This window comes from Varanus komodoensis, unplaced genomic scaffold (genome assembly GCF_004798865.1).
Source record: "Varanus komodoensis strain SLA01 unplaced genomic scaffold, ASM479886v1 scaffold73, whole genome shotgun sequence".
Lineage (NCBI taxonomy): Eukaryota > Metazoa > Chordata > Lepidosauria > Squamata > Varanidae > Varanus > Varanus komodoensis.
This window is the reverse complement of record NW_025336386.1, coordinates 167,814-191,416: the sequence shown is the minus strand read 5'-3', so window position 1 is coordinate 191,416 and position 23,603 is coordinate 167,814. Positions and strand designations below refer to the sequence as shown.

The following is a 23,603-nucleotide window of genomic DNA, read 5'->3' as shown; positions in this document are numbered from 1 at the left end:
GAAACTTTTGCACATTCTAACATCATGAAGATAATAAGGTAGAATGGCTGCTGAGACATGGTGTAAAAGACATATATTTCAAACTCCAAGGTCAAGGAACGGTACTGCAATTCTTGCTGCTGGCAGGTCAACATTGCAGCTGCACTGCCGCTCCTCCAGGACGCAGTCGTCGATCTGAGTCTGCCCAGGGGCCTCTAGCGCTGCCGGGTGCTTGTGGGGGTCCTCCTGCTCTCCTTTGGCGTGTGTGATGGCAGACGAAGACCTGCAGTGCTGGTGTCTGCAGTGTTAATGGAAAAACGGAACAACACTGACCCTGTAGGTGGCGGAGGATCCTAAAGCAGCTCCCTATCTCCAAGTCCACCCCAAGGCATTGTTAAGCAACGCCTGATTGGCAGATCATCACCCTGCTCTCTCTCCTCCCAAAGCAAGCTGGCTAGTTTGTCAGTGGGGCTGCACAAGGACTTTACCCAGCATCCAGCGAGGCCAAAGCTGCTTGCAGTGAGGGCAGCGAGGTTCTGCTTGTGCTCCAAAGTATTTGGCAAGGCAGGGCAAGTGCATGGCGATCCCACAGTCCTTACACACTTGACTCTGAAATGAGAACGAGTCGATGGGTGGGGGCCTGCCCTGGCAGGACACCATCTGGAGCTGTCAAATTGCACAAGAGCTTTCGAGAGGATTAGATCCAGTGAAAAGGGTGGATCATGCCTCAGAAACAAAAGAAGGGCCAGCAAAGGGAAGGAAGGCTAGCTGCTCGAGTTCAAAGCCAAGGGAACAGGGATCTGAGGCAGGAAGAAGCGAAATGGGCCTTCAAGTTGAGGGAAAACACTCCCTGAGCCGGTGTGACTCAAGGGTAAGGAAGCACTCGCCTGCAGCTGCAGGCTGTGGCACAGACGGGTGTGCCTGATCTCCCCTCCCCCCTCCCAGCGGTGGAGAACGTGGCACAGACCTGAATACAAAGGCAGTGGCACACGTGGCACTTGTGGACAGAGCCTTGATAGTGGCAGAGGATGTACTGCTCCAGCTCCAGGATGCATCGTATGTGCAGTGTGTACTCCCCCTCTTGCTGCAAAAGAGGAACACGTGCTGTTCTGCACTCCTTCCTTCTGCCCCCCCGCGCCTGCCACTCCCTCAAAGTCCCCCAAGAGCCCAAAGCCTCACCTCACAAAGCCATTTGTTCTGCACCAGGCTTCGCAGCACCTGCTCCGCCTCCTTCTTCTTCATCTTCTTCGGCTTTAGCTGGTCAGCCAAGTTGAGGATGTCTGTAGAGGAGGCAAAGCCACTTCCAGACGATACAATAAGATCCATCTGCAGCAAAGGGAAAAAAGATGCCAGGGACTCTTCTGCGTAATGGGGAAGAAGGGCATTCTACCATTCCATTTACTATCAAGCAGGGGCAGCGACCAGATTGTGATGGACTCTGAATCCCATCAGTTCCAGCTAACACAGGCAGTGGGTGGAAAGTTGCAATCTTCACCTAAAGATCTGTGGGAACTACTTGAAGTACAGTAGTACTTCACCCTTTGTGTTTCATTTAGTCTCCCAAAAAGCCAGTTACTCTCAGTGAATAACCAGATGGTGGTCACCCTAAGTCCACACATAGGATCTGTTCCAGTCAAGTGGACCTCTCCCAGAGGCATGATCCTCAGCTGTGACCCCCCCAAACACAAAACCAGTTTCATGCTCCAGCACCCATTTCAGAGAAGGCAAATCAATGCCTTCCAAATGAGTTCATAGATTTACTCCATTTGGGGTAAACGCAAATGCTTCAGAAAGCAAACTGGTGGTAAGGGACACACAGGCAAACCATAACACAGTCAAAGCAAAACACACGTCCCCTCCCACCCCAGGGATCCAAAAAGGGATCCCAAAAATGCAGATGTTAAGGATGGGCACATATGGAGCCTCAGGAGAACTGGCGGCTAGGAAGTCGCCTGCTCCAGCTTGAGACCCTCTCTTCACAGCCTAAGTGCCACCTCTAAATAAGAAAATACTGCCCTGACAAAGGTTTCCTGAAGATGCAGCCACTCCATCCCAACCTAAGCTGGGGGATGGAGAATCCTTGGGCCAAGGGGCTACAGAGGCAGGATCTGTGGCTAATCTACTCTCCTCAGAAGACTGAATCAAGACTGTCTCTTCACCAGGCCACTTATAAGAGGTACAGGAACCCTGAACGGGTGCCGATCCTACTGCCTACAGACCAAGCACCACAGAAGGCCGTCCCCTTTGTAGGGATGGAAGTGTAGATAAGGGGCAGCAGCCTCCTCCAGCAGATGTGCTGCAGCTTAGAATGCCATCAAACACCTGGCTGCTGCTTTAAGTATTTCCTCTGGTATACTCTAGTGCCTCTAGGGGAAATAAATTCAACATGAAAAGTCCATTAACCTGCGTTCACTATTGGATTCCGTTTTGTTACTTCATTTTTCATCAGAACATCTCCATTTTAAGCCTGCAAACTCCTGGAAGAGATTATTCCAGACAAGAGAGAACAATGGGAGGGAATTTGCAAACCTGGGAAAATCACTGCTTTTCCTCCTATGAGAAAGAGCCTACAATATTAGCAAACTGAAGGCTGTTCTGAAAGCACTTGGAAGGAATAAAGCACCTGGAGTAGAAAGGATATCAAAATTATTTCAAGCTGAAGAGACTGATTTGATCCTCATCCTGACAACACTATGCCAACGAAGATGGACAAAAAACAATAGCCCACCATCTGGAAGTATTAAGAAACTAAGAAAGGTGATGCAAAATACTACAGCAACTGTAGGACCATTGCAGTCATTTCTTACGCGAGCAAAGTGATCTGCAAGGTTGCAACAAAGAATAGTTGCCTATGCGATACAAAAAATGCCTGATGTTCAAGCTGGATTCTGAACAGGAAGAGGCACTGGAGATCACATTGGAAATGAATGTTGGCTACTGGAGCACACCAACGAATTTCATGACAAAATTAATCTGTGCTGTATGGACTTTAGGGCAAAGGCTTTGACTGTTTGGCTCTTCAGAAGTTATTGATGATCCTGAAAGAGATGGGAATGCCTCAGTACTTGATTATCCTGATGTGCAACCTGTAGCACAGACTAGAGGATACTGCGGGACAGAATACGAAGACACAGAATGGTTTCCCATGGGCAAAGGTGTAAAACAAGGGTGTATTTGATCTCCTTATCTGTTCATTCTGTATGCATAACATATCATAGGGGAAGCTGGATTAGAATCAGAGGAAAGAGTACAAAATAGTACAAACTGGGCAAAGACACATCAACAAGCAATATAGAAAACAACAATATATTAAAACTGATGAATGTGAAAGAAGAAAATGCAAATGTAGGTCTTCAGCTGAACATTAAAAAAATCATGACTACAGAAGAATTATAGAACTTTATTGTCTACAATGAAGAATTGGGTCCCAGATCAAATCAAGCCAGAGCTTTTCCTAGAAGCAAAAATGACAAAGCTGAGGCAGTCATACTTTGGGCAGATACTTCCTGACAGGACCCCCAGGGTATGGAACAGGCTTCCATGGGAGTTGCAAGAATTTGAACTCAGCTTTCAGGCTAGAGCAGCAAGAAGGCTCAGAACACCCCCACAGACTGCTAGCAAGGACATGGCGACAGTTCCTTTCAGAGCAAGGATGCAGAGACTCTCCACCTGCTATTCGGACAGCAAGAGGGACGAAGGACATGTTGCCATCCATGCCCCTGCTCCAGGCCTAGTGACAGCATTCAGCTTGGTGAAAAGCCAACACAAGTGTCCCACAGGCTAGCATCGTCGCAGCCCTCCCACCTGCTCTTGGGAAGCCTGAGTTCCTCTTCCTTCCCATTTCCTTTTCCTTGTGTCTCTTTAGGCTGTGAGCCTGGACACCAAGGCCAGCTTGTTTACTTGATTGTAAGCTGCTCGGGGAGCCATTTGGCAGAGGACAGCATAAAATATTTCCAGTAAATAAAGAAGATTCAGGTTGTCCACGAAGGACCCCACTGAGCTTGCACCTTCCCCGCATCCTCCTGCAGAAGGCAGTGCCTGGATCCGCACCGTTCACTGCCCCTTGCACTGGTCAGATATTTGAACGCTGCTGTACTTACTGTCTTTTTGAACAACTCCAGCTCGCTTTCAGAGTAGTCACTGGCCATTTTGGTGAATTCTGTCTCAGCCAGGTTCACCTGGAAAAGCCGACAGACAGCAAAGAGCTTTTGCACTCATAGCCAAAAGGTGGCTCACTGGCTCCCCCAGCACAGACAGGACTAGTCCTGCCTTGAGAGAGAGGCAAGCTTCCTGAGAAAGCAGCAAAGAAATGTCTCCTTTCCCATCACACATACACAAAAAGCAAACACCTGGCACAAGTTTTGAAGAAGCCTCACCTTGCTTGCTGTTGCTTTCAAATTACAGGGTAAAGCATGCAGCAGCAGCTTGTCTCACCTTACCAAAGCATAGTATGTTCCCCCATTTTCTTCTGAAAGGCCTTTCCGGACTTCCATCAACAAAGGCTGTAGCTGAGCATTCGCAACATTAATGAAGTCATCCAACTTATCGTGTGCATAATAGACTGGAGGGGACACACAATGATAAAACTCGTCAATTCAGTGTACAGCCCCTTGAGTGAAGATACTGCTGGCTTTCAAGAGCATGCAGAGCCAAGATGTGGCCTGCAGTAAGTGGAGGTGGTGTCTGTGAGCAGGCACTGAGCCAGCATCTCCTCTTTCCCTCTCTGGCTTCAGGGAGGCAACGGAACTTCAAATCCACCTTGAATGCCATTTGTTTGGCAGAAAGACACAATATAACTTAAGTCATGCAAAAGATATTGTAGAGTTGGAGAAAGGTGTCTTGTGACATTTTAAAGATTTCATTCACAAAACTGATGATGGCATAATCTTTTGTGGACACTGTCTACTTTATGAGATGCATGAAATCTGCCTGGCACCGGCAGACTTGCGTGTTTATGTTCAGCTGGGGCGGAGTGGGGGGTGTCCCAGAAAATAAATGCAGAAAAATGATAGCATGATAATGACAATAACAGTTGCAATTAATAAACTATGGCCAGGTGAATATGGTAAGGACTGTATCTTACAGGATGTTCTAAGGCTGTGGATACAGGTGGGTAACTTTGCAAATTATCTTTCTGATGTTGTGTCCTCCACAAACCAGACATTTGAGGGTAAGTGGCTTTCTGGGGATTGACTGTTCATTGCATGTGATTGGCAGGATTTGGTGAGAGTTGTATGGATGCACTAGGAAAAGTAATAGTGGAGAGAACCAGAGATGCTTTGTGAGCACAGACAGAAGAGCTCTCCGGAGCCAGCCAACGCGCTTCTCTCCCCTCCCTCGGGATGCCGCCGGAACCCGCCCCCCTCCATGCCCCCGCTGTGCTAGCCAAGGCCCTGCCCGGCCAGCCCGAATTCGCAGGCCTCGTGCTGCCTGTCTTGACCCGCCCCCCCCCCCCGCCGCCACCCAGCCTGGCGTTTTCGGCCGGCTCCCGGAGGTCTTCCCCGCGGCGGCCGAGACCCCCGCGGGGCTCCCCCGCCCCCGCCTGCCACCCACCTCGGTGCAGCTCGCAGCACTGGCGCTGCAGCGCGCCGGCCGCCGACCCCTCCACCACGCCGAGGGCCAGCAAGGCCTGGAGAAAGTGCCGGTGCGCGTCGCTCATGGGGGCGGGTGTCATCACGCGGCTCGCCGTCGGCGCTGCAACACAGGAGCGGAGACCGGAGGCGCGGGTGAGGCGCGGCGCCTGCCTGCCGGGTTGCTGGGCAGGCGCCCGCGGGGACGGCGGGCCGGCCGGCGGCGAGCTGCGCGCTCCCGGAGCACGCCGCTGGACTCCCGACCGTGTGCATCGCGCGCAACGTGAGAATCGGCCGCGGTGACACGAAGCGGCGCGGCGTGGGAAGAGACTGAACACGGGCAGAGGGCGGCGCTCGGCGGGCCGCTCGCCAAGCTTACCGGGCAGGAGGAACGCGGCGTCGCCTCTTCCCGCGGAAACCAACGGCCGTAGCGGGGGCGCCCGGCCGGCCGCCTTGCCTGCCGGAGAAGCCGTCCTCTGTGGCTGCGGCCCGGGGAGGGGCCCTCGCGCCTACGAGCGCGGCCAAAGGCCCTGCGGGGCGGGATCTGCGCCAACTCGCTAGGGGCGGAGGGTGCGCCGGCCCAGCCTTCGGGGCTGCCGCGTCGCGCTCCGCGGCATCCCAGGGATGGGGCGGGACGGGAGAGCGCGCAGGAGCCCCGCTTGGCCCCCGGGGACGCGGGCAGCCCGAATGCGGCTTTCAGCGAGGCAGGCAGGCCCGCCGCACCCAGCGCGGGGCGGCCTGGGCAGGAAGTGCCGCGAACGCGCCTGGCTGAGGCCGCGTTGCCGTCCCGGGGCCCCGCGACGGGACTAAGGCTGTCCGCGGGCGCGGAGGTCGGGGCCTCGCTCGCGGCCACCTCCGCAGGGCGAGACGGTTGGGGGCCGGTTCCGGGCCTCCCACGGTTGGGGGCCGGCCCGGGCTGGACTTCCGTGCCAAGCCGCACCGCCCAGCAGGAAGTCGGGGCAGGACGCGGCGGCGCTCGGACAGGCGCTTTCCGCGGTGGGCCCCTGCTCGGCCCCAGAGAGGCGGCGGGGCCGGACCACGGGCGGAATGCGCGGCGGGGCGCGCTCGGCGGGGCTGCGGAGGGCGCTCCTGCTTCAGCTGCTGCTCGGCCACGGTGAGTGCCTCCGCGGGACTCGGCCGGGAAGCTGCGCGGGCGCCGTCCTCCCTCCGCGGGCTCCCGGGCCGCGGGGCGGACGCGCCCGCTCAGTGCCGAGGCCCGCGGGTCCTTCCGGGGAGCGGCGCTGCTCGCGGACAGCTCCCCGCGTCGTCATCGCTGGCTGCCGCAGGCGAGAGGCGGCGGGACCGAGCGCAGCCCCGAGGGCCGCGGCGACACCTCAGGGGTTGTGGAGGCCGGGGCAGCCCTCCCCCTCCCTCCCGGCGGTGGCGCACGCTTGGCGCCCGGCCTCTGCGCGCAGCGGACGGCCATTCCCGGGCGCAGGGACCGAACTGTCCTCCCAGCTGGGCGGGCCACGCAGCCTGTAAGGAGGAAAGTGCCGATCGCGGCCGACCCGGAGCCTGCGGACCCCCGGCGCCGCCTCTGGGCGGACTGGTGGCGGCGCGGCCCGCTTCCTGAACTGCGCTGAGCATTGGTAAAGGGCTGAAGGCCGCGCAGCAGTCCGATCCGGTCGCAGCAGTGCGTGTTACGGGGACTGTGGAGCCGCAAGCAGCAGGCCGCCCGGCTGAAAGCGGGCAGAGGGAGCATAAAGTTTAACATTCGGAGATGCCCGAGCACCAGCGCGAAGGCGGCACCAAGCGCTTTTGGCAAAGGAGGACGGTCCAAGCTCAGGGCCCCATCCCAGAATAGGTCTTCTCGTAGGTAAACAACAACGCCAGCACCAAACGTCTTAGTGATGTGCCAATCAACAAGAACAATCCATGCTATTTTTTAAAGAAGGGGTTCAAGAGAGCCCCATCTAGGGAAAGCAGACAGAATTCTCGCAGCCAAATTCTGCACCAGTTGCATCATCTGGGCTTTCTCCATGCACAGGCCTTTGCAGTAGGCTAACTTGGAGGTTGCCAGAACTGGGTGGCCAAAGCGAGGCTTCCCCTGTTCAAGGAAGGCTGCCGCTGGCTGCTCAGGCAAGGCCTCCTGGCTGGTGGTGATAGTGGATGCCTGCTCCCTCTGTTTGATCTGTCGAGAACAGACTGGATGCTCCCTTCCCAAGTCTTGTCCTGTCCTGTGCACCTCCCCCCCCCCGCCCCCGGTCTTCTCTGGATTCAGCTCCAATCCATGGCTTTCATCTGGTCAAAACGCTTTGGACAACATAAAACAAAAACTGGAAGTACAATGGTGTCTCAAGGTGGTTGGTTTAACCTGCTTTGAAACTTTATGACACCGTGGGATGAAAGTTGAAGGGAGCACAACAAAGCTCCACAAAACAAATGGGAGCAGGGCCTATTGGATCTCTCTTGTGGTGAATTCCTTCTGCCTTAGATTCATGAATGTGCACTTCTCATATTTCGGGGAATCTCTTCTGCTGAAGGTGAAAGGCAAAGTTTGGTATCTCCATTCTCTTTTTCACTCCTAGAAATCGGATGTGATTCCACCAGTATCAAATGAAGTGTACAAAGCCTCTGAGAGTGACTCAAGGAATGTTAGAAGCTGCATTATACTGAGTCCTGGCTAGTTGGCTCTGTCTGGCCCAGCTTTGTAAGCACTGACAGGCAGCAGCAGCTCTCTGTGGTTTCAGGCAGTGGTTTTTCCTGCCCCGTCTTAAGATGGTGCCAGAGATTAAACTGGGGAGTCAGAAATGAACAGTTAGTCTTGTAGGGAAGGGGTCCCATTTGATTATAAAGGCAAGCCCCTTTCATATTTTTTGAATAAGTTTTATTCTAAGTAACCCTAATACAAAGAAAAACTAAAAACAACATCGATCATTGGAAACATCGGACCTACTGGGTCAGCCCCCCACATTTTTTCTTTTTATGTTAACTTAAGAACATATTTAAATCTATGCGCAACCCTGTTTCTCTAGCCAATAATAAAAAGAGTCCCAAGTTTGAAGTTTGAAAGAGTCCCCTTTCAGCCAACTCAAGTGGGAAAGGATAAAAGTTAAAAGTCTTTGGGAAGGAAGGAAGCACATGGGGGTAGTGCTTCAGAGATGCGATTCTGGTTTGGCTGCAAGAGAGGAAAGCAGGCAATGAAGTAATAGTAGTATGCATCACACAGAGACAGTATTTAGAAACTGTTTACAACCTCAGAGCAGCTGGAAGAAGAAAAATAGAAATGATGGGCATGGCGAACAGCAGAAGGGCAGGCCTTTCCCTGACTCACACCTGACCCAAGACAGTATTGAGAAACTGTACCTAAAAAACAGCTTATGAGTTGTACTTGAGGTGTATTCTTGGCCAAACAAGAGTGAGATGGTGTTTTGCTCTGTTCTTTTCTCCCATGTTTCTTTATGCAGATTGTTTGCCATCTATCTTTATTCCAAAACCGTATGACCCAGAGGGACCACTGGTTGAATCTTTCTCAATAATAGTTGGGTAACACCCATGAGGTAGCCTGAAAACTAGAGTTGTCAAGTTTTCAGAAATGTTGAAGCCATGGAAAAAATATTTTGAAAACTTGAAAAAAAAATAGAGCATTAGCTAGCAGCCTTTACAGACAGAAAGTCGCTTGGTTACTTTAGGAACATAAAATGGCAGCTGCTTGAATTGCTCACCATATGGAGGGCTTGGCAGTTGAGTTCTTCTCTGTCACCCTGTTTCAGACACACACACAGATGAAAACTTCCAAAAGAGTGGAAGCCATGCCATTGGGGGTGGGGGGGGAGACAAATTTGGGGGAAAAACAAAACATGCAAAATTAGCATGTTTACAGATTAAAAGTCACGTCATAACTTTGGGCGTGTAAAATGTATTATCCTTAATTTTGTCTGTCTTAAAAGGATCAAGTCTAGCATATTAAAGGACAGTAATTACAACTTGTTCAACTTTTTAAATTGGTCTTTGTTTCTCTCCTGAACTGTTAGGAATCTCTTTGATTTTGCAAGTTTATGAAACAAACTGTCAATGTTAGTAAAACAAAGAAAACTAGGTCTCCTTTCGTCCTCTTCCCTGGGTCAGGCAGACATAAAGCACTCCATCCCATTAAAATGAATGGCTGTATAAAGGCTGAGAGAGGTGAGGAAGCTGCTGAAGAAAAGTTTGTGGCCAGCAGAGCTTGGTTCACAAGGTTTAAGGAAAGACAGCAACTCCGTAACATAAAAGAGCAAAGTGAACCTGCACGTGCTGACGTCAAAACTGCAGCAAGTTATTCAAATGGGCTAGCTAGGATAATTGATGAAGTTGAAAACACAGGTTTTCAGTGTAGACGAAACAGCCTTCTGTTGGAAGAAGATGCCATCTGGGACTTACATAACTAGAGAGAAGTCAATGCCCAGCTTGAGATCTTCAAAGGACATGCTGACTCCGTTGTTTAAGTTGAAGCCAGTGCTCATGTACCCTTCCAAAACTGCTAGGACCCTTAAGAATTACGCAAAATCCATTCTTCTAGGAAATCTAGGGGGAAAAAACATTTTGGGAAAACTAGGGAAGTGCTTTATCTCCCGTGAGGTGGGTTGGGCTGAAAGTCTGTGATGGACCCAAAGTCACCCCATGAGCTCCATGGTGGGATGAGGACTGGAATTGGGAGCACCCCAGTCCTCAGTCCAGTGCTCTAACCACACTGCTGTCAATTACTCTTAGTTATACAATATGTAAGTTTTCCTGGAGATGTTTGGACAGGCAGAAAGGTGGGATAAAAGCATTTAAAATCATGTAGAAAAATGTTGGCTGTGGAGGAGGGACACTGCTGGGTAGCATGACGCCCTCTGAAACGCTATGGGAAACTCCCTGGTTCCACGTCCTTTGCAGCACTAATGGACACTCGTGTGGGAGTGAGTCGATGGCCCTCCTCTGATTTGCAGGCATGGACTCCGGGACGCTGCGCACTGGGCCTCCCTGGTCTGGAGCCTCCTGCAGGGATGGCTGGCAGTTCTCGCTCAGCCGTAGGGGTGTCTGCATGCCTCCTAGCCTGGGCCCCCTGTGTGGAGTGGGATCACGTTGCAGGCAGCAGGCTTGTGTCCATGGCCTCGCATCAGGGAGTGTGGCCCAGTGGGAAGAGCAAAGAGTTTAGACCTTTTCAAATGAGGCATAATCGGCCTAAGCGGCATCTCTGGGAAAGCCTTCTCGAGTGTGTGTCACACCTGGAATAAATACGGTGCCACTGGGATGGCTCCTGAGAGAGCTGTTCTTCTTTTTCCCAGTTGTGCCTTCAAAGGATGTCCAGCCAAGCTGCGTCACGGACTTGGCCACTGCCTTGGTTTGCCACTGGGATGTGGACGCTTCCGTCAACTGCACCAAGGAGTTCCAGCTTCTTTATAGGACAGATGATTCACAGTAAGTGCCTGGCTGTGTGCTGTGCTGAAGGTGAGATGTGGGGAATCACGTCCAGGGGGAAGCCTCTCAGTGCTGGGGGCTTTGCAGCCCCGAAGAGGTGAGTGTTCCCCTGCAGAAGTAGCCAGTGCTGCCCTTGCTGCACAAGAACGCAAGTGCCCCGGCTGTTCCTGCTTACATGTGGAGGTCAACTACATGGATGGAGACATTCAAGGTCAAGGGAAGGAGCAAAGGAAGTTTGCAGTTACAACATTTTTTAAACTTGTGTACTTGTGGAACAGGTCTGTTTACTGTGAGCTCTCCACACTGAAAGGAGGAATCGTAGGATTCAAATTGGTTCCAACACTGTTTGAACCCATTGCAATAGCCAGCGGAGGGGCACCACTCCTTCCTTATCTCCCTCCTCATACCTTCCCAGGGTTGCAAGGGTCCATGGCAGGTTGCAGCTGGAAGGGTTGCAGAGCCTCCTCTCTCAAGGACAGGCTTCGTCCAAGCCAAGGCATTGCAGAGCTGAGTAGAGTATTGTGTTTTGTGTAGGAAAAACAATGGAAAGGCTCATGATAGCAAGAGATCTAGTGATGCTAGATAGAGAAGGGAGGCTGGCAACCACGCAACACGGTTTCTGCAAAAACAGGTCCTGCCAGACAAACCTTGTGGAATTCTATGACAAGGTTTCATGGTGGCTAGATGGAAGGGATGCAGTGGATGTGGTTTACCTGGATTTCAGCAAGGCCTTTGACAAAGTGCCCCATTATATCCTGGTTGAGAAACTGAGGAGTTTTGAGATAGACCAATGCACTGTTCGATGGATTAGGGCATGGTTGACTGACCGAAAGCAGAGGGTAACCATTAGTGGGGAATCATCGGGATGGTGGCCTGTGACAAGCGGGGTCCTCCAGGGCTCAGTCCTGGGACCGATCCTGTTCAATTTTTCATCAGTGACATGGAAGAAGGGGTGAACAGTCTGCTGATCAAATTTGTAGACGATACTAAAACCGGGGCAGTGGTCACAACTGAGGAGCAGGTACTCCAGATCCAAAAGGATCTGGACAGACTATGGAAGTGGGCAGGAGACAACAGGATGGCGTTCAATGTGGATAAGTGCAAGGTCTTGCACTTGGGGCAAAGGAATGGGTGTCATAAGTACAGCTTAGGGGACAAGTGGCTGGAGAGCAGCACTTGTAAAAGGAACCTTGGGGTGCTGGTTGACTGCAGGCTAAACATGAGTTAGCAGTGTGATGTGGTGGTCAAGAGGGCGAATGCCCTAGTGTGGCTTCTAGATCAGGAGAGGTATTACTATCACTCTATATGACTCTGGGGCACCCGCAACTGGAGTAATATGTTCAGTTTTGGGCCCCTCGTTACAGGAAGGATATAGCCAGGTTGGAGTCAGTGCAGCGTAGGGCCACAAGGTTGGTGGCCGGTTTGCAGGGAAAGCCATATGAGGCAAGACTGAGGGAACTGGGTCCTTTCAGCCTGGAGGAGACTCCGAGGGAATCTGTTGGTGACATACAAGTATGTGAGGGGGTGTCATACGGAGGTGGGTAGAGACCTATTCTCCCCTGCAGAGGAGGGCAGGATGCGCTCCAACGGAGTGAAGCTCAGGAAACCAAGATTCAATTTGGATGCCAGGAAGTACTTCCTGAAAGTTAGGACCCCAAGGGTACAGAATGGGCTTCCACGGGAGGTGGTTGAGGCCCCATCGGTGAGGGTGTTCAAAGATAGGCTAGACATGCACATGGCGGGCATGTCGTGAGCGCAGCCGGCTGGAGCCAGGGGTCAGACTAGATGGCCCTGGAGGCCCCTTCTGACTCGCTCTGTTTCTATGTTTTGCAAAGGCACTTCTAAGTGTTGTGTTGTACTTGTTCCAGGCCATTCTCCGAGTGTGTTCCTGAGAATGAACATGGCCCAGGTGCTGCCTCGACTTGCTCTTGCGTCATCACAGGGAACAAGTTCAGTTCTGTCAAGTATGATTTACAACTGTACAGGATGCAGATCTGTCTCTCAAGCACCACTGTGAATCCAGAAGACATAGGTGTGTCATGCTGTGGGCCTCCTGACAATCCGTAGCCAACAGGTGCAGAGGATTGTCTCTGCCACTTGGGTTTCCAATGGAGGGAAGCAGGAGCAGGGTGTTGTTGATCAGAGAGCTGTTTCCACCTCAGTGGCGCGCCCAGGGATGAAGCAGAGGCAGCAGAGAATTAATTTACCCCATCAGGGACATTATGAAGAAACACCCCTTGGTCCCTCAGCTGCAAGATGTGGAATTCTTACTTTGAGGGTGGGTGTAGAAGGGAGGAAATGACTGCTCTGGGGCCACACAAACCCATAGAAGGACTTGCTGAATGGCAGGGCACTCTGGAAGTCCCTTGAAGTAAATGAGTCTGGCCCCTCTGCAGTTCGTGCCTCTGTGCCTGACGCATGTGAGCTCTGCCCCTGCGTGAAGCCTGTTGCTGGGAGGATTCCTGAGCAAAGAGCACTTGGGCAGGAACACTGCCCCACCCATCATCCTCTATAAAGGGAGGAGGTCGCTCCCTCTCCCTGGTTCTCCTTTGACTGCCTTGTCATGGTGTGCCGGGAAGTCCCTCTCTCTCCTCTAGGGAGCTACTTGTGCAGGTTTTCTGTCTTGCTCATGAAACTTCGCATTTTTTCTGTAAATGCATTGGGCTGCCTCCTCTTGGTTGCTTCGGGCAGCAGTCCTGCAGTGCCTGGCAGACTCCTGGCTGTTTGTCCTAAGAGGAGAAAGTCCTTTGCTGAGGCAGAATTGCTGACCCACTAACAGGGTGTCTTCATTTTGCTTGTGAGGTGGGGCTTGGGGGATGGGTCAGCTTGGTGAGTACCTCCTCCTCTTTCAGGGTTTTTGTTTCATTTGGCTCTGGAAACTTGCCTTTCTGAGCTTGCTTTTGTATATAGTTAAATCTTACAGGACACGATCACAGAAAGTTTTTCCTGTATTTCATGGTGACTTGGCCCCAGAGCCACCTGCTCCCTTCTCATTGCCTTTGGCAGATGAAGCTGTGGTTCTCAGCTTGTTGCTTTAAAATGCTGCCATCTCTGCAGGCACAGAAGCAGATACTCAGAATGCTTTCATCAGGGGAAAAGAAAGTCCAAAACGCACAGAGCATTGTACTCTAGGACTGTGTCGGTGCATTCCTCAGCTGAATGTCCCCAGCTCTAACTGCTGCTTCACCAGCACAACCTTTCCCTTCCTCCATCTCCCACTTGTTGGTGTTTTTCTGTCACTTTGCAAAAGCAGTGAAGCCCAGGCCCCTGGTAAACCTGACTCTGGAGAAAAAGAGGAAGGCGCGCTCCTTCGTCCTCACGTGGCAAACAGACTACAAGCCAGGAGACAGACTTTACAAAGAGGATGTCACCTATCAAGTCACCTACTGGCCCAAAGACCAAAGGGAGAAGGTAGGCAGCCCCCACATGCCCACTGCCTCTCCTCCTTTTGATCTGGAGTAGCCCTCCAAAGTTCTGCCATTGGTTCCAAGTGGAGTCTCTGTGCACTTTGACCTGCTCACCAAAGAGTGGCAGTAGGACCATTTGTCTTAGTACAGATCTCCTGTGGAAATCCTGGAGTAGAAGACCCACAGTGACCACTCCTCAGACTAAGAGCCTTCACCCCAACTGAAGCAGCTGGTGTGGGGGATGCCAGAAGTGCCCCAGGGGGATCAGTGCAGAACCCATCTGCTCCCTCCGAGCACCTGTGTCCAGCGGTGGCCCATGAGGTGCCTCAGAAACAAGGGAGGCTGTGACCCTGATACTGTTATTCAGAGATGCCCTCTTTTATCGCTGGGCTAACACGCAATAGGCCTCCGCACTCCATGGTCTGATCACTTCTTAAAGCTCTCCCAGCCACCTCCGATCACCTTGGCACACGTTAATTAATTTCACAAATTAGTCACTCTTTGTGTGAAGAAAGCTCCTGTGCAGTTTATCCAGCGCTTGTTGCTGATCCGCTTGGTCCTTTTTGTTGCCTGTTTGCCAATTGGGGTGGGGTCATTTTTTCAGCTTTAGATTGTATGCTGTGCAAATGTGCTACCCCATTGTTTACCCCTGACTCCAGTACAATGACCTCATTGCTTTCCATTTTAAATGTTCAACTTAGCATTCTTCCCCTGTATTTAGAACTGGGCATGTTCTTGTATTTTGTGTTTCCATGAAGCTTTTTCATCAACCTAGGCCTGAGCTTAGGCTAAGGCGGTTAATTAATTTGACCTGTATCATGCTTTCCTACCAAAACCAGGCACTCAAGACAGCTATCCCCCCTACTCTGGGTGCTGGTGGGTTTGCATCCCTGTTGATTTTTCTAGATCTCGTGGCAGCATCCCATACTTTCGACCTGGGTATCTGCCCAGTGGGGATAAACTTGTGAGGGAGCCTGCTTTGCGCTGGGTCTCTGACCAAGGGTCAGTGCTCCTCCAAGTGCACCTGCTCCTAGCAAGGTCAGAACTGGTGGCGCTACCCCAGTTATATCTCCCTGGGCAAACAGCCATTGTTCCCACCTGTGCCTTCCAAGAAAAAAATGCCCCTGTCCTGCAGTGACACACTGATCATCGGCTGCCGCCCTTGGGACGGGCGTTTTCATACAAACCCAGGAAATGAACCCTGCTCACGTGTGGATTCCGGCAGTACTCCCAGCCCTTTCACCTCCCCTACCCTAATGCAGGGCTAGGGAAGCCCTTCCTCCTTGGGAGCCATGAGCCTGTGCACGCGACCTGTCGAGGGGCACCTGCTGCCGGAGGGTGGCACCAGCACTGCCCGTCCGCCCGTCAGTGAGGGCTGCAGCTGTGCCCCCTGCCTGCCCCCTCTAAAGGAGGAGGCATCAGGGACACTTGGAAGCAGTTGCACTGGGTGGCTTTCTGTACTTGGAATGTTTACCATTTAGGGGAATCAAGAAACATGAAGAAGAGATGAATATAGTTCAAATGAGAGACAGCTTTGCTTTCTGAGTGAGCACATGCTTTGCAGAAGTAGCAGCAGGTTGAGGCCCCATCAGTGAGGCTGTCCAAGGATAGGCTAGACATGCTTATGGTGGGCATGTTGTGAGCAGAGCTGGCTGGAGCCAGGGGTCAGACTAGATGGCCCGGGAGACCCCTTCTGACTCGCTGTTTCTATGTTTCTAATTTAAATTGCCCGTTTCTCTCCTCCAAGGAGCAGAACTACACAGTGCAGTCACCATGCTATGAAATCTTTGCTGACCGCCTCGTGCCAGAAGCCACCTATGTTGCAGCTGTGCGGTATCAGCTGGTTTGGTGGGTAAAGACCTGGAGCGAGTGGAGCACCCCCTGTGAATGGCATAATGGTGAGTGTTGGGGAAGGGTGCCATCCGCGCTCTCGTTGCCGCCCTCTGTCCCAGCCTAACCTGAACAGGCTGAATTTCCTCCCTCTGGTCAGACCCACCCACCGACAGCCTTTCAGTCTTGTCCGGACCGAGCTCCAGTTTACTGGCCCTCTCCCATTCCGCTTAGCCTTATTTGACACAGAACTGTGTGTGATCGGCATACTGACGATAACAGCCTCCAGAGCTCTGCAGGCAACCCCACTCTGCTGCTTTACAGAGGCGTAGAATAGTGTGGGACCTGTTCTGGAGAGTCCAAAGGGCCAGACAGCATCCCACTAGCATCACCTTCTGGAGCCAGTCATCCAGGGAGGAGAGCAACCGGCTCAGTGCAGTACCCCCCACTCCCAGCTCAGCCAGCTGTTCCAGAAGTCCCGCACAGTGGATGGCATCAGAAGCCACTGAGAAGCCCAACAGGATCACACTGCCCTGGTCTCTCCTGGCATAAGTCATTGCAGAGAGTGACCAGAGCTGTTTCCAAGCCAAAACCCAGCCTGAACCCTGGCTGGAATGGATCCAGATGATCAGTCTCATCCAGGAGTGCCCGGATGAGTTGGTCCATCATCAGCCTCACAGGGGCCTTGCCCAGGAAGAGAATGTGTGCTGCCAGCTGATTCAGACAGATCTCCCAGGCTCAGCGAGGGATGCTTCAGCACCACTCGTTTCAGGTGGCATAGGCCACTCCCTCAGATAAAATCACTCCAGGGCCCAGGTGGCCTTTGTTAGCCAAGAGGGGCAAGGATCCGGGACGGATGTGGTTGCACAAACACCTCCTTTCCCAGCACCTCATCAACATCTTTGAGCTGTCCTGACTGGAAGGCATCCAGGCAACCTTGACCAATCTTTGCCCTGGATATCTTGCCTGATTACAGGACAAGAACTTTGCAGTCTAAGTCCTGGCAGAGGCACAAGGTTTTATTCTGGAAATGCCTAGCAATACTTAGCAGCAGGCCTCAGCTGACTCTAGGATGTCCACTTGCACCTCTCATTCACTCTCTCTGCAGTATACTTGACTACCTGATCGGCTCCACTAGGTGTTTCCCTCCATCTGTACGCAAGCTGCCTCTGGTTTTGTTTCATTGGTCTTTGCTCTAGAGCAGGGATCCTCAAACTTCTTAAACAGTTCACTGTCCCTCAGACTGTTGCAGGGCCAGACTATAGGTTGAAAAAATATGAATGAATTCCTATGCACACTGCACATTAAAAACTAATTAAAATTAAATAAAATTAAGATTTTTAAAAATAATTAAAAATTACAAAATGTTTGCTCTGCTCCCTTGGGCTGTATCAGGAGGCCAAGCTGAGGTGGGGAAGAGCATGTCCGTATTTGAGGACAGAGCTACAACACAACCAAGGCACTAAATAGAGTATTTTGCATCATGCAGCTGATGGCATTTACAAAGAATGAAGCAAAAATACTAAGGATAAATACTGTTAATGCCACTCTTAGTATTTGAAGCAAGTCAGTGCAGAACAATTCCCACAATACACAATGGCTGTATTAGGATGCAGAGCTAATGACTACCTATTTTAAGTGCAACCTTGCCAAAACTGGTACTGTCCAGATGAGTTGGACTACAACTTCCATTGGCCATGCTGGTTGGGCATGATGGAAATTATAGTCCTTGCTGCTGCCCCGCTTCCAAGGGAGCGGGAGCGGGAGGCCAGAGAGGCGAGCGTGGGGTGGCTGCCCTGGCCAGGAGAGGGCCGCAAGGAGGGAGGGGAGGGCTGCTTTCTGAGGTGAGGGGAGGCGAGGGACGGGGCTGCAGCTGACCGAGCAGGGTGCCTCCCGCCTCTTCCCGCCACGGGGGGAGGAAGCACGGCTGCCGCTCGACAGTGGCAGCTCGTTCAGAGAAGGCCATGGTGGGGGCCTGGGAGCTGCAGCCCTGCGCTGCCTCAGCCCGTCTGCCCCCGGGCTTGCTGAGGTGGCCGTGGCTTGGCCCGCAGCCCAGGGACATGGCTCACATTGTTACAAACAGATGTCAAAAGTTCTATTTTTCTTACCTTCTATCCTTTTGAGTGTCTTCGTCTCTCTTCCTCTTCCGCCCTCCTCTCTTCTGTTTCCCGCTCCATATGCCCGCTCTGTATATGCGTGCAATAGGGGAGGAAGAGCCGGCCCATGCACAGTTGAAAGGAGCCGTTACAATTTGGCGCGTGCGACAGCATTCTGCTCAGTTTCAGAGAGCGCCTGTGCTGGCTCAGAGCTTTCGGGCTTGCTTGGAGATCATCCCCAAGCGAGTCCAAAAGCTCTGAGGCGGGCTGGGTAGATGACCATGGTGGCCATATTTTGAGAAAACATGCTCTAGAACATGGGTCCTCAAACTATGGCCCGTGGGCCAGATCCAGCCCACCATGCCCATTTATCCGGCCTGCCTCAGACGTTTTGGACTCCCCGTGCCCACGTGTGCTTGCCATCGCCTCGCTGCGCGGGCAGCAAGCTGGCGGCTTGCTCGCTTGGGGATGGTTTTGGACTCGCTCGGAGATCTCCAAGTGAGCAAAGTGCTGCTGCGTGTGCGCCCACTGCTGCCTGACTGGTCCGCGCCCGCAGGCACCCCCACCACACTGGCCCACGCCCATCACCACTGCTTTTCGACTGGCCCCCTGGTGAAAAGGTTTGAGGAGCCCTGCTCTAGAATAGAGCCAAACGGTGTCTGCTGCAGAGAGGGCACTCAGGCGTGATCGTGCCAAACACCCTTTATTCCTGAGATTGGCCAAGGATTCGACAGGACCTCCCTCCCGCCAGATCCACAGCCTCTAAAGAGGAGCCCCTTTAGTAGCTCCCCCGCCCCGCAGAAGGGACGATTTGCTTGTAGTCTGAATCTCAATAGGCAGCGATGTCACCATGGCAAAGGGACTGGTTCACCTTCACATCATTATCCCAATGCCCAGCTGAAAACGCCAGATCCAGAGCGGCATGGTGCGACAGCCCCAGAGTTGTCCTGGAGTCCTGTATGTTAGCATCCCGCCAGACCAGCACCTTGGGGGACCTCAGAAGTGCATCTGAGGCAAAGCTCTTTGAGTTAAGATCGGGAGGCCATTGTGTGGCAGCTGCTAGGTGGACAGTGCACCAGCAGGATCTCCGGTCTGCTGGGGCCACAGCAGTGGGCAGCCACAGTGCCGAGTCTAGGGCAGGGCAGAACTTCCTCCAGCTGCCTTGAAGATGCTGGGGACTGAGCAGGGTCCTGGGGCTGTGCAGAGCCTGTGGGCTTCATTGGGGGGTGGGGGTGGGGTGTCCCTCAGGAGTTTTCACTCAAGGTTTTTGCTCCAGGCCTTGTTTTACTTCAGACTCATCAGTGTAAAATGGATGACTTCTTGCTGCAAAACAAATGAATTTCCTTTATAGATTTTGAGCGAAAACCAGAAGATGTACTCTGGAAGTCCATTTACTGGTTGTCTGCACCTGTCGTGGCCATAATCCTAACCTGCTACCTCTGCTTTCTCAGGTGGGTATGCTGTGAAGTTTTGCCCCTTGTGAAGTTCACTGTTCCTAGGCAGGTGGAAGCCTGAGTTGCTGGGGCCTGGGTTGCGGAGCCATGTCCTCCCGAGGAAAGGGGGCCCTTCCCTGCTTTCCAAGCCACACACCGTAGACTCAAGCGGATGCACAAAGAGGGGGACCCTTGCTCTTTGACTCCTATTCGTGTGGGTGGGACAGTGATTTCCGAAGATCGGTGGTGTGGGCTGCAGGCACTCGCTGAAGGAATCGTGCACTTGAGAATAGGCCTGGGTATGTTGTTGCCTGGGCATTGCTGCCAGTTTTCCTCTGAGGGCTTTGATGTCCACAAGCTGGCTCTGTGCCAGCCTTGCTTCCCCTCAGCTGTGCACGGGGCTGAAAACCAGGGCCCCTTGGACCCCTGGTAAGGGCAAGCTGCCAGTGGCCCCTGGAGCGCCTCCCTGCCTCTTGCTCTGGCCCAGGTGCCGCTGGCACACTGCCACATGGGCCATGCCAGCGATGCCAAAGCAGAGGCAGGGCAGTGGCACTGCAGGGGCTGCCTGGAAGTGGGCTCCCCGAGAGAAGGGGATGCCATCCACCCAGCAGTTCTGGCTCTTCTGGGGAAGAGTGACCTTCCTTGCTTTGCAGGGTGAAGAGGGATTGGTGGGACCGAATCCCGAGCCCAGCAAAGAGCAAGATGGTGGAGGCCACAGCGAGAGCGGTAAGAGACCTGAGAAGCCCGCCCTCCAGGTGCCCCATGGCGTGGTGCCTCATGCGCAGCTGCACCTAAGACCACCTTCTGCCTCTTTCAGTTCCCGGTTGTGCAGAAGGGCGATGGCAGGACCGCCTTCCGTGGCACCTGGAAACTGTATGTATGCCGCTCTCTCATTTACACTGCAAAGGTGCCAGGTTGTCATTTGGTTCTTTGCAGCAAAATGGAGCAAGCACAGCTCCTCCCCCAAAGGGGTCCCTGAGCCCAGGCGTTTGTAACGTAAAAGTAGGCCGGGGGGGGAGGAAGCGTGGGGAGAGGGAGGGAGTATGTGGCGCGTGCAAGCAGAGCAGCTCCTGCCTGAGCCTCGGCATGCAGCTCCCCTCCGCTAATGTGCGAAATAATACCAGGTGGTGTTTTTCTGTCCTACATGGAACCTGCAGGAACGCTCTGAGCAAACGTTCCGCCGTGCTCGCTGGCCCAGCTGCAAAGGAGAAGACTCCTCAGGATGGCCCTGGTGGGAAACCGGAGGTGTTCCTTACTCCTGAGGTTGCTCTGGTGGAGTGCCCGCTGCTCATGTACAGCAGAGCTCCAGCAACCAAAGGGGAAGCCCTGGACAGAGGAGAGCAGGGTGGCCTGCCTCGAGAAGATCCTGTGGCAAGCCTCTTCGATGACCTTCTGAACGGCGACTGGCACTCAGGGAGCAGCGGGAGCTGCGAACCTCCCACCTGGGGACAGGAACCGGGGCCCCTCCGGGCTGCTCCTCACCTTCCCCTGGAAACCCCTGTAGAGGAGCACAGCTGTCGAGCTGCCGGTGGGGGGCTAGAGACAACCTCTGAGACTGGCCTGCGGATGGAGCCCGCTACTTCACCCAAGCCAGGGAGCCCGCCACTCAAAGAGTGGCCAGAATATGGCGCCTCCTTTCCGGAAGCCCAGCCTGAAGGGTCGGCCCCAAACCCAGCAGATCCCCTGCTGGGAACTGTGGGACGCGGCCATGTCGAGGGCTATGAAAGCAGGAGCGGCACCTCCATGGCCAGCCAGTCTGGCTACCGGTGCTTCAGCAGCTTGGTGGCCCAGCCCATGGTTGGTTCCAGTCAGGGCTGGGAGCACGGAGTGTTTCCTCCGCAGGGGGACCAGCTCCTGCCACAGTGCAGCTGCGCAAGGCCCTGCCTGGACTCCTGGCCTGCCGACCCTCAGCCAGATCTCCCAGGAGACCAGGCGGCAGGGTGGCTCTCCCCCGGCAGAGTGGCCACAACAGGTCTGGGCTTCCCAGCAGTGCCAGGAGGAAGGCTGGAAGCTCCTTTGCAGGATGTCCCTGGGAAGCCAGGCCATGCCTCTTGCCCCGCTGCCTCTCTCTCCGCCGGGTACAAACCCTTCAGCACGGCACTCCAAAGCAGCACAGCATCTGGGGAGCCCTGCAGCCTGGCCCTGGAATCCCCATACCGGCCCTTACTCATGCTGAGGAACGGTCCCGCAGGAAACCCTGGCTTTCTTTAGCCCCAGCCAGGGGACACCGGCAGGGGGAGACTGGCCCAGCCAGGCATGCCTGGGGCAGGCCCCGTGCCCTGCCTCAGTGAGGAATGGGATCGCACGGTACTGGTTCCAGAAAGAGGGGTGAGGCAAGGGCCATGGTGCTTCCGTGCAGCTGCGATGCCTGGGGAGTGGGAGGAATCCATCCAATGGCCGATGGACCTCCGAAGCAAGGGACACTGGAGCCGCTCTCCATGGGTGCCGCTGCACATGCCTCGCTGCTGGACTCGGGACAGGGAAGGCTTGCTGCCATTTCACAGCCAGGCAGCACTGCAGAGACATGGTCCATTCCCATAGGGGTGGAGGAGCGCAGACCTGGCCCAGCAAAGAGCCAGCTTGTGTACATGCATGTGCGCACACTCCTTACACATACGGCGTGAAGAGGGGGGAGCCGAAGCTGAATGTGCACGGCTTCCTGCCTGCCTGGGGTTTGTTTCAGCTTTCCTAGCTGCAGCCAGCCAGGTTGCGATGCCCGGTTCCCGCCAGAGCTGCCTGTGGGCACCAGGCCAGCGGAGCCCTGCGCTCCTCCCACTCTGGTGGGGTCGGCTCTGTGGTCCTCGCAATGTCCCACCAGAGGCAGCCCGAACCTGCTTTCGAGGGCGCATGCAGAGGGAGGGCCTGGAGATCCTTGTGGCCAGGCTGCTCCAGAGCACGGCCAGCCTGAGAAGCTGCTTCTGGGGGGCAGCTGTGCTGCAGCATCCCCCCTTGGGACCACCTGCTCCTGGCTCCCAGCACATCAGCCTGCTAAGCACAGCTGCCAGCACTCTGCCTGTTAGCCATACCAGCTGGAGCTGATGGGGAAGGCAGCCCAACACCCCAGAGGAACAGGGGCAAGGGAGACCTGCCTGTGCTGCTGGCCCACTCCCGGGTCAACCACAGGGGCTGCACCAGGGCACACTGGCCCACAGACCGGCCTGTGGCCGCCGTGCCCTGCTGCCCTCCGTGCTCGTCCGTGGCGGCTGGCGGCGCCGGCCCATGAGCAGCCCACTTGCAGGCGGGGCTGTCAGTCCTGACGCAGCCAGAAAGGCTGGGAGGAATGGAGGCTGCAGCTGCCCCCACCCCAGCCCAGCCCAGCCCAGCCTGCAGCCATCCCTGTTCCTGTCTGTGCAATACAAAGTGCTTGGGAAAGCGCCCTATATTCTAGCATTAAACCTTTTTATGAAGAAAATCAGGGCGCTGTTGTCATTGTCATTGCTGTCCTGTATTATTCTACCACTACTACATTGTGTTAATATCTCACTTTTTCCTCTTGTAAGGAATACAAGGTGGCTTAAACATGGTGGTACCTCGGCTCACGAACTTAATCCGTTCCACTACTCTGGTCGCGAGCCAAATTGGTCACGATAAATTTCCCCATAAGGTTCAATGTAAATAAGGTTAATCCGTTCTGTAAATATTTTTTTAATCACAAAAATTTGAAACAAAGTAACAAAAAACAACAAAATAACAAACTACAGTGCAGTAGAGAACACTAACCTAGGTGGGGGTTAGGTTATTGTTTGGAGGGAGAGTCCAAACCATAATCGTGCAGTAATGATCGTGCTGGGGCGGGGCGGGGGGGGGGGGGGGCCACGATCGCACTTGTCCAGGGAAGATGGCAACGATTGTGATTGTGCGGCAACATGGCCGCAATCGTGGTTGTCACCCAATGCAGAGTTTGCT

General features: G+C 53.8%; 2 protein-coding genes across 2 annotated transcripts; one reads left to right on the top strand and one right to left on the bottom strand.

Annotated features, from left to right (window-relative positions):
• Window positions 1-56: 56 nt before the first annotated feature.
• On the bottom strand, window positions 57-6,152 carry NSMCE1 (NSE1 homolog, SMC5-SMC6 complex component). The gene is made up of 8 exons (XM_044452517.1): window positions 5,929-6,152; window positions 5,533-5,673; window positions 4,419-4,540; window positions 4,080-4,157; window positions 1,159-1,305; window positions 947-1,063; window positions 468-588; window positions 57-277 (listed from the first exon to the last, which is right to left on the bottom strand). The coding sequence occupies exons 2-8, from the start codon at window positions 5,651-5,653 to the stop codon at window positions 195-197; spliced, it is 789 nt and encodes a 262-aa protein (XP_044308452.1). The 5' UTR covers window positions 5,654-5,673; window positions 5,929-6,152; the 3' UTR covers window positions 57-194.
• A 272-nt stretch (window positions 6,153-6,424) lies between these two features.
• Window positions 6,425-23,112, top strand: IL4R (interleukin 4 receptor). The gene is made up of 9 exons (XM_044452514.1): window positions 6,425-6,663; window positions 10,799-10,931; window positions 12,800-12,963; window positions 14,185-14,342; window positions 16,086-16,236; window positions 19,616-19,715; window positions 20,351-20,423; window positions 20,515-20,570; window positions 20,855-23,112. Exons 1-9 carry the CDS (start codon window positions 6,597-6,599, stop codon window positions 21,906-21,908), a joined length of 1,956 nt encoding a protein of 651 aa, XP_044308449.1. The 5' UTR covers window positions 6,425-6,596; the 3' UTR covers window positions 21,909-23,112.
• The last annotated feature ends 491 nt before the right edge of the window (window positions 23,113-23,603 follow it).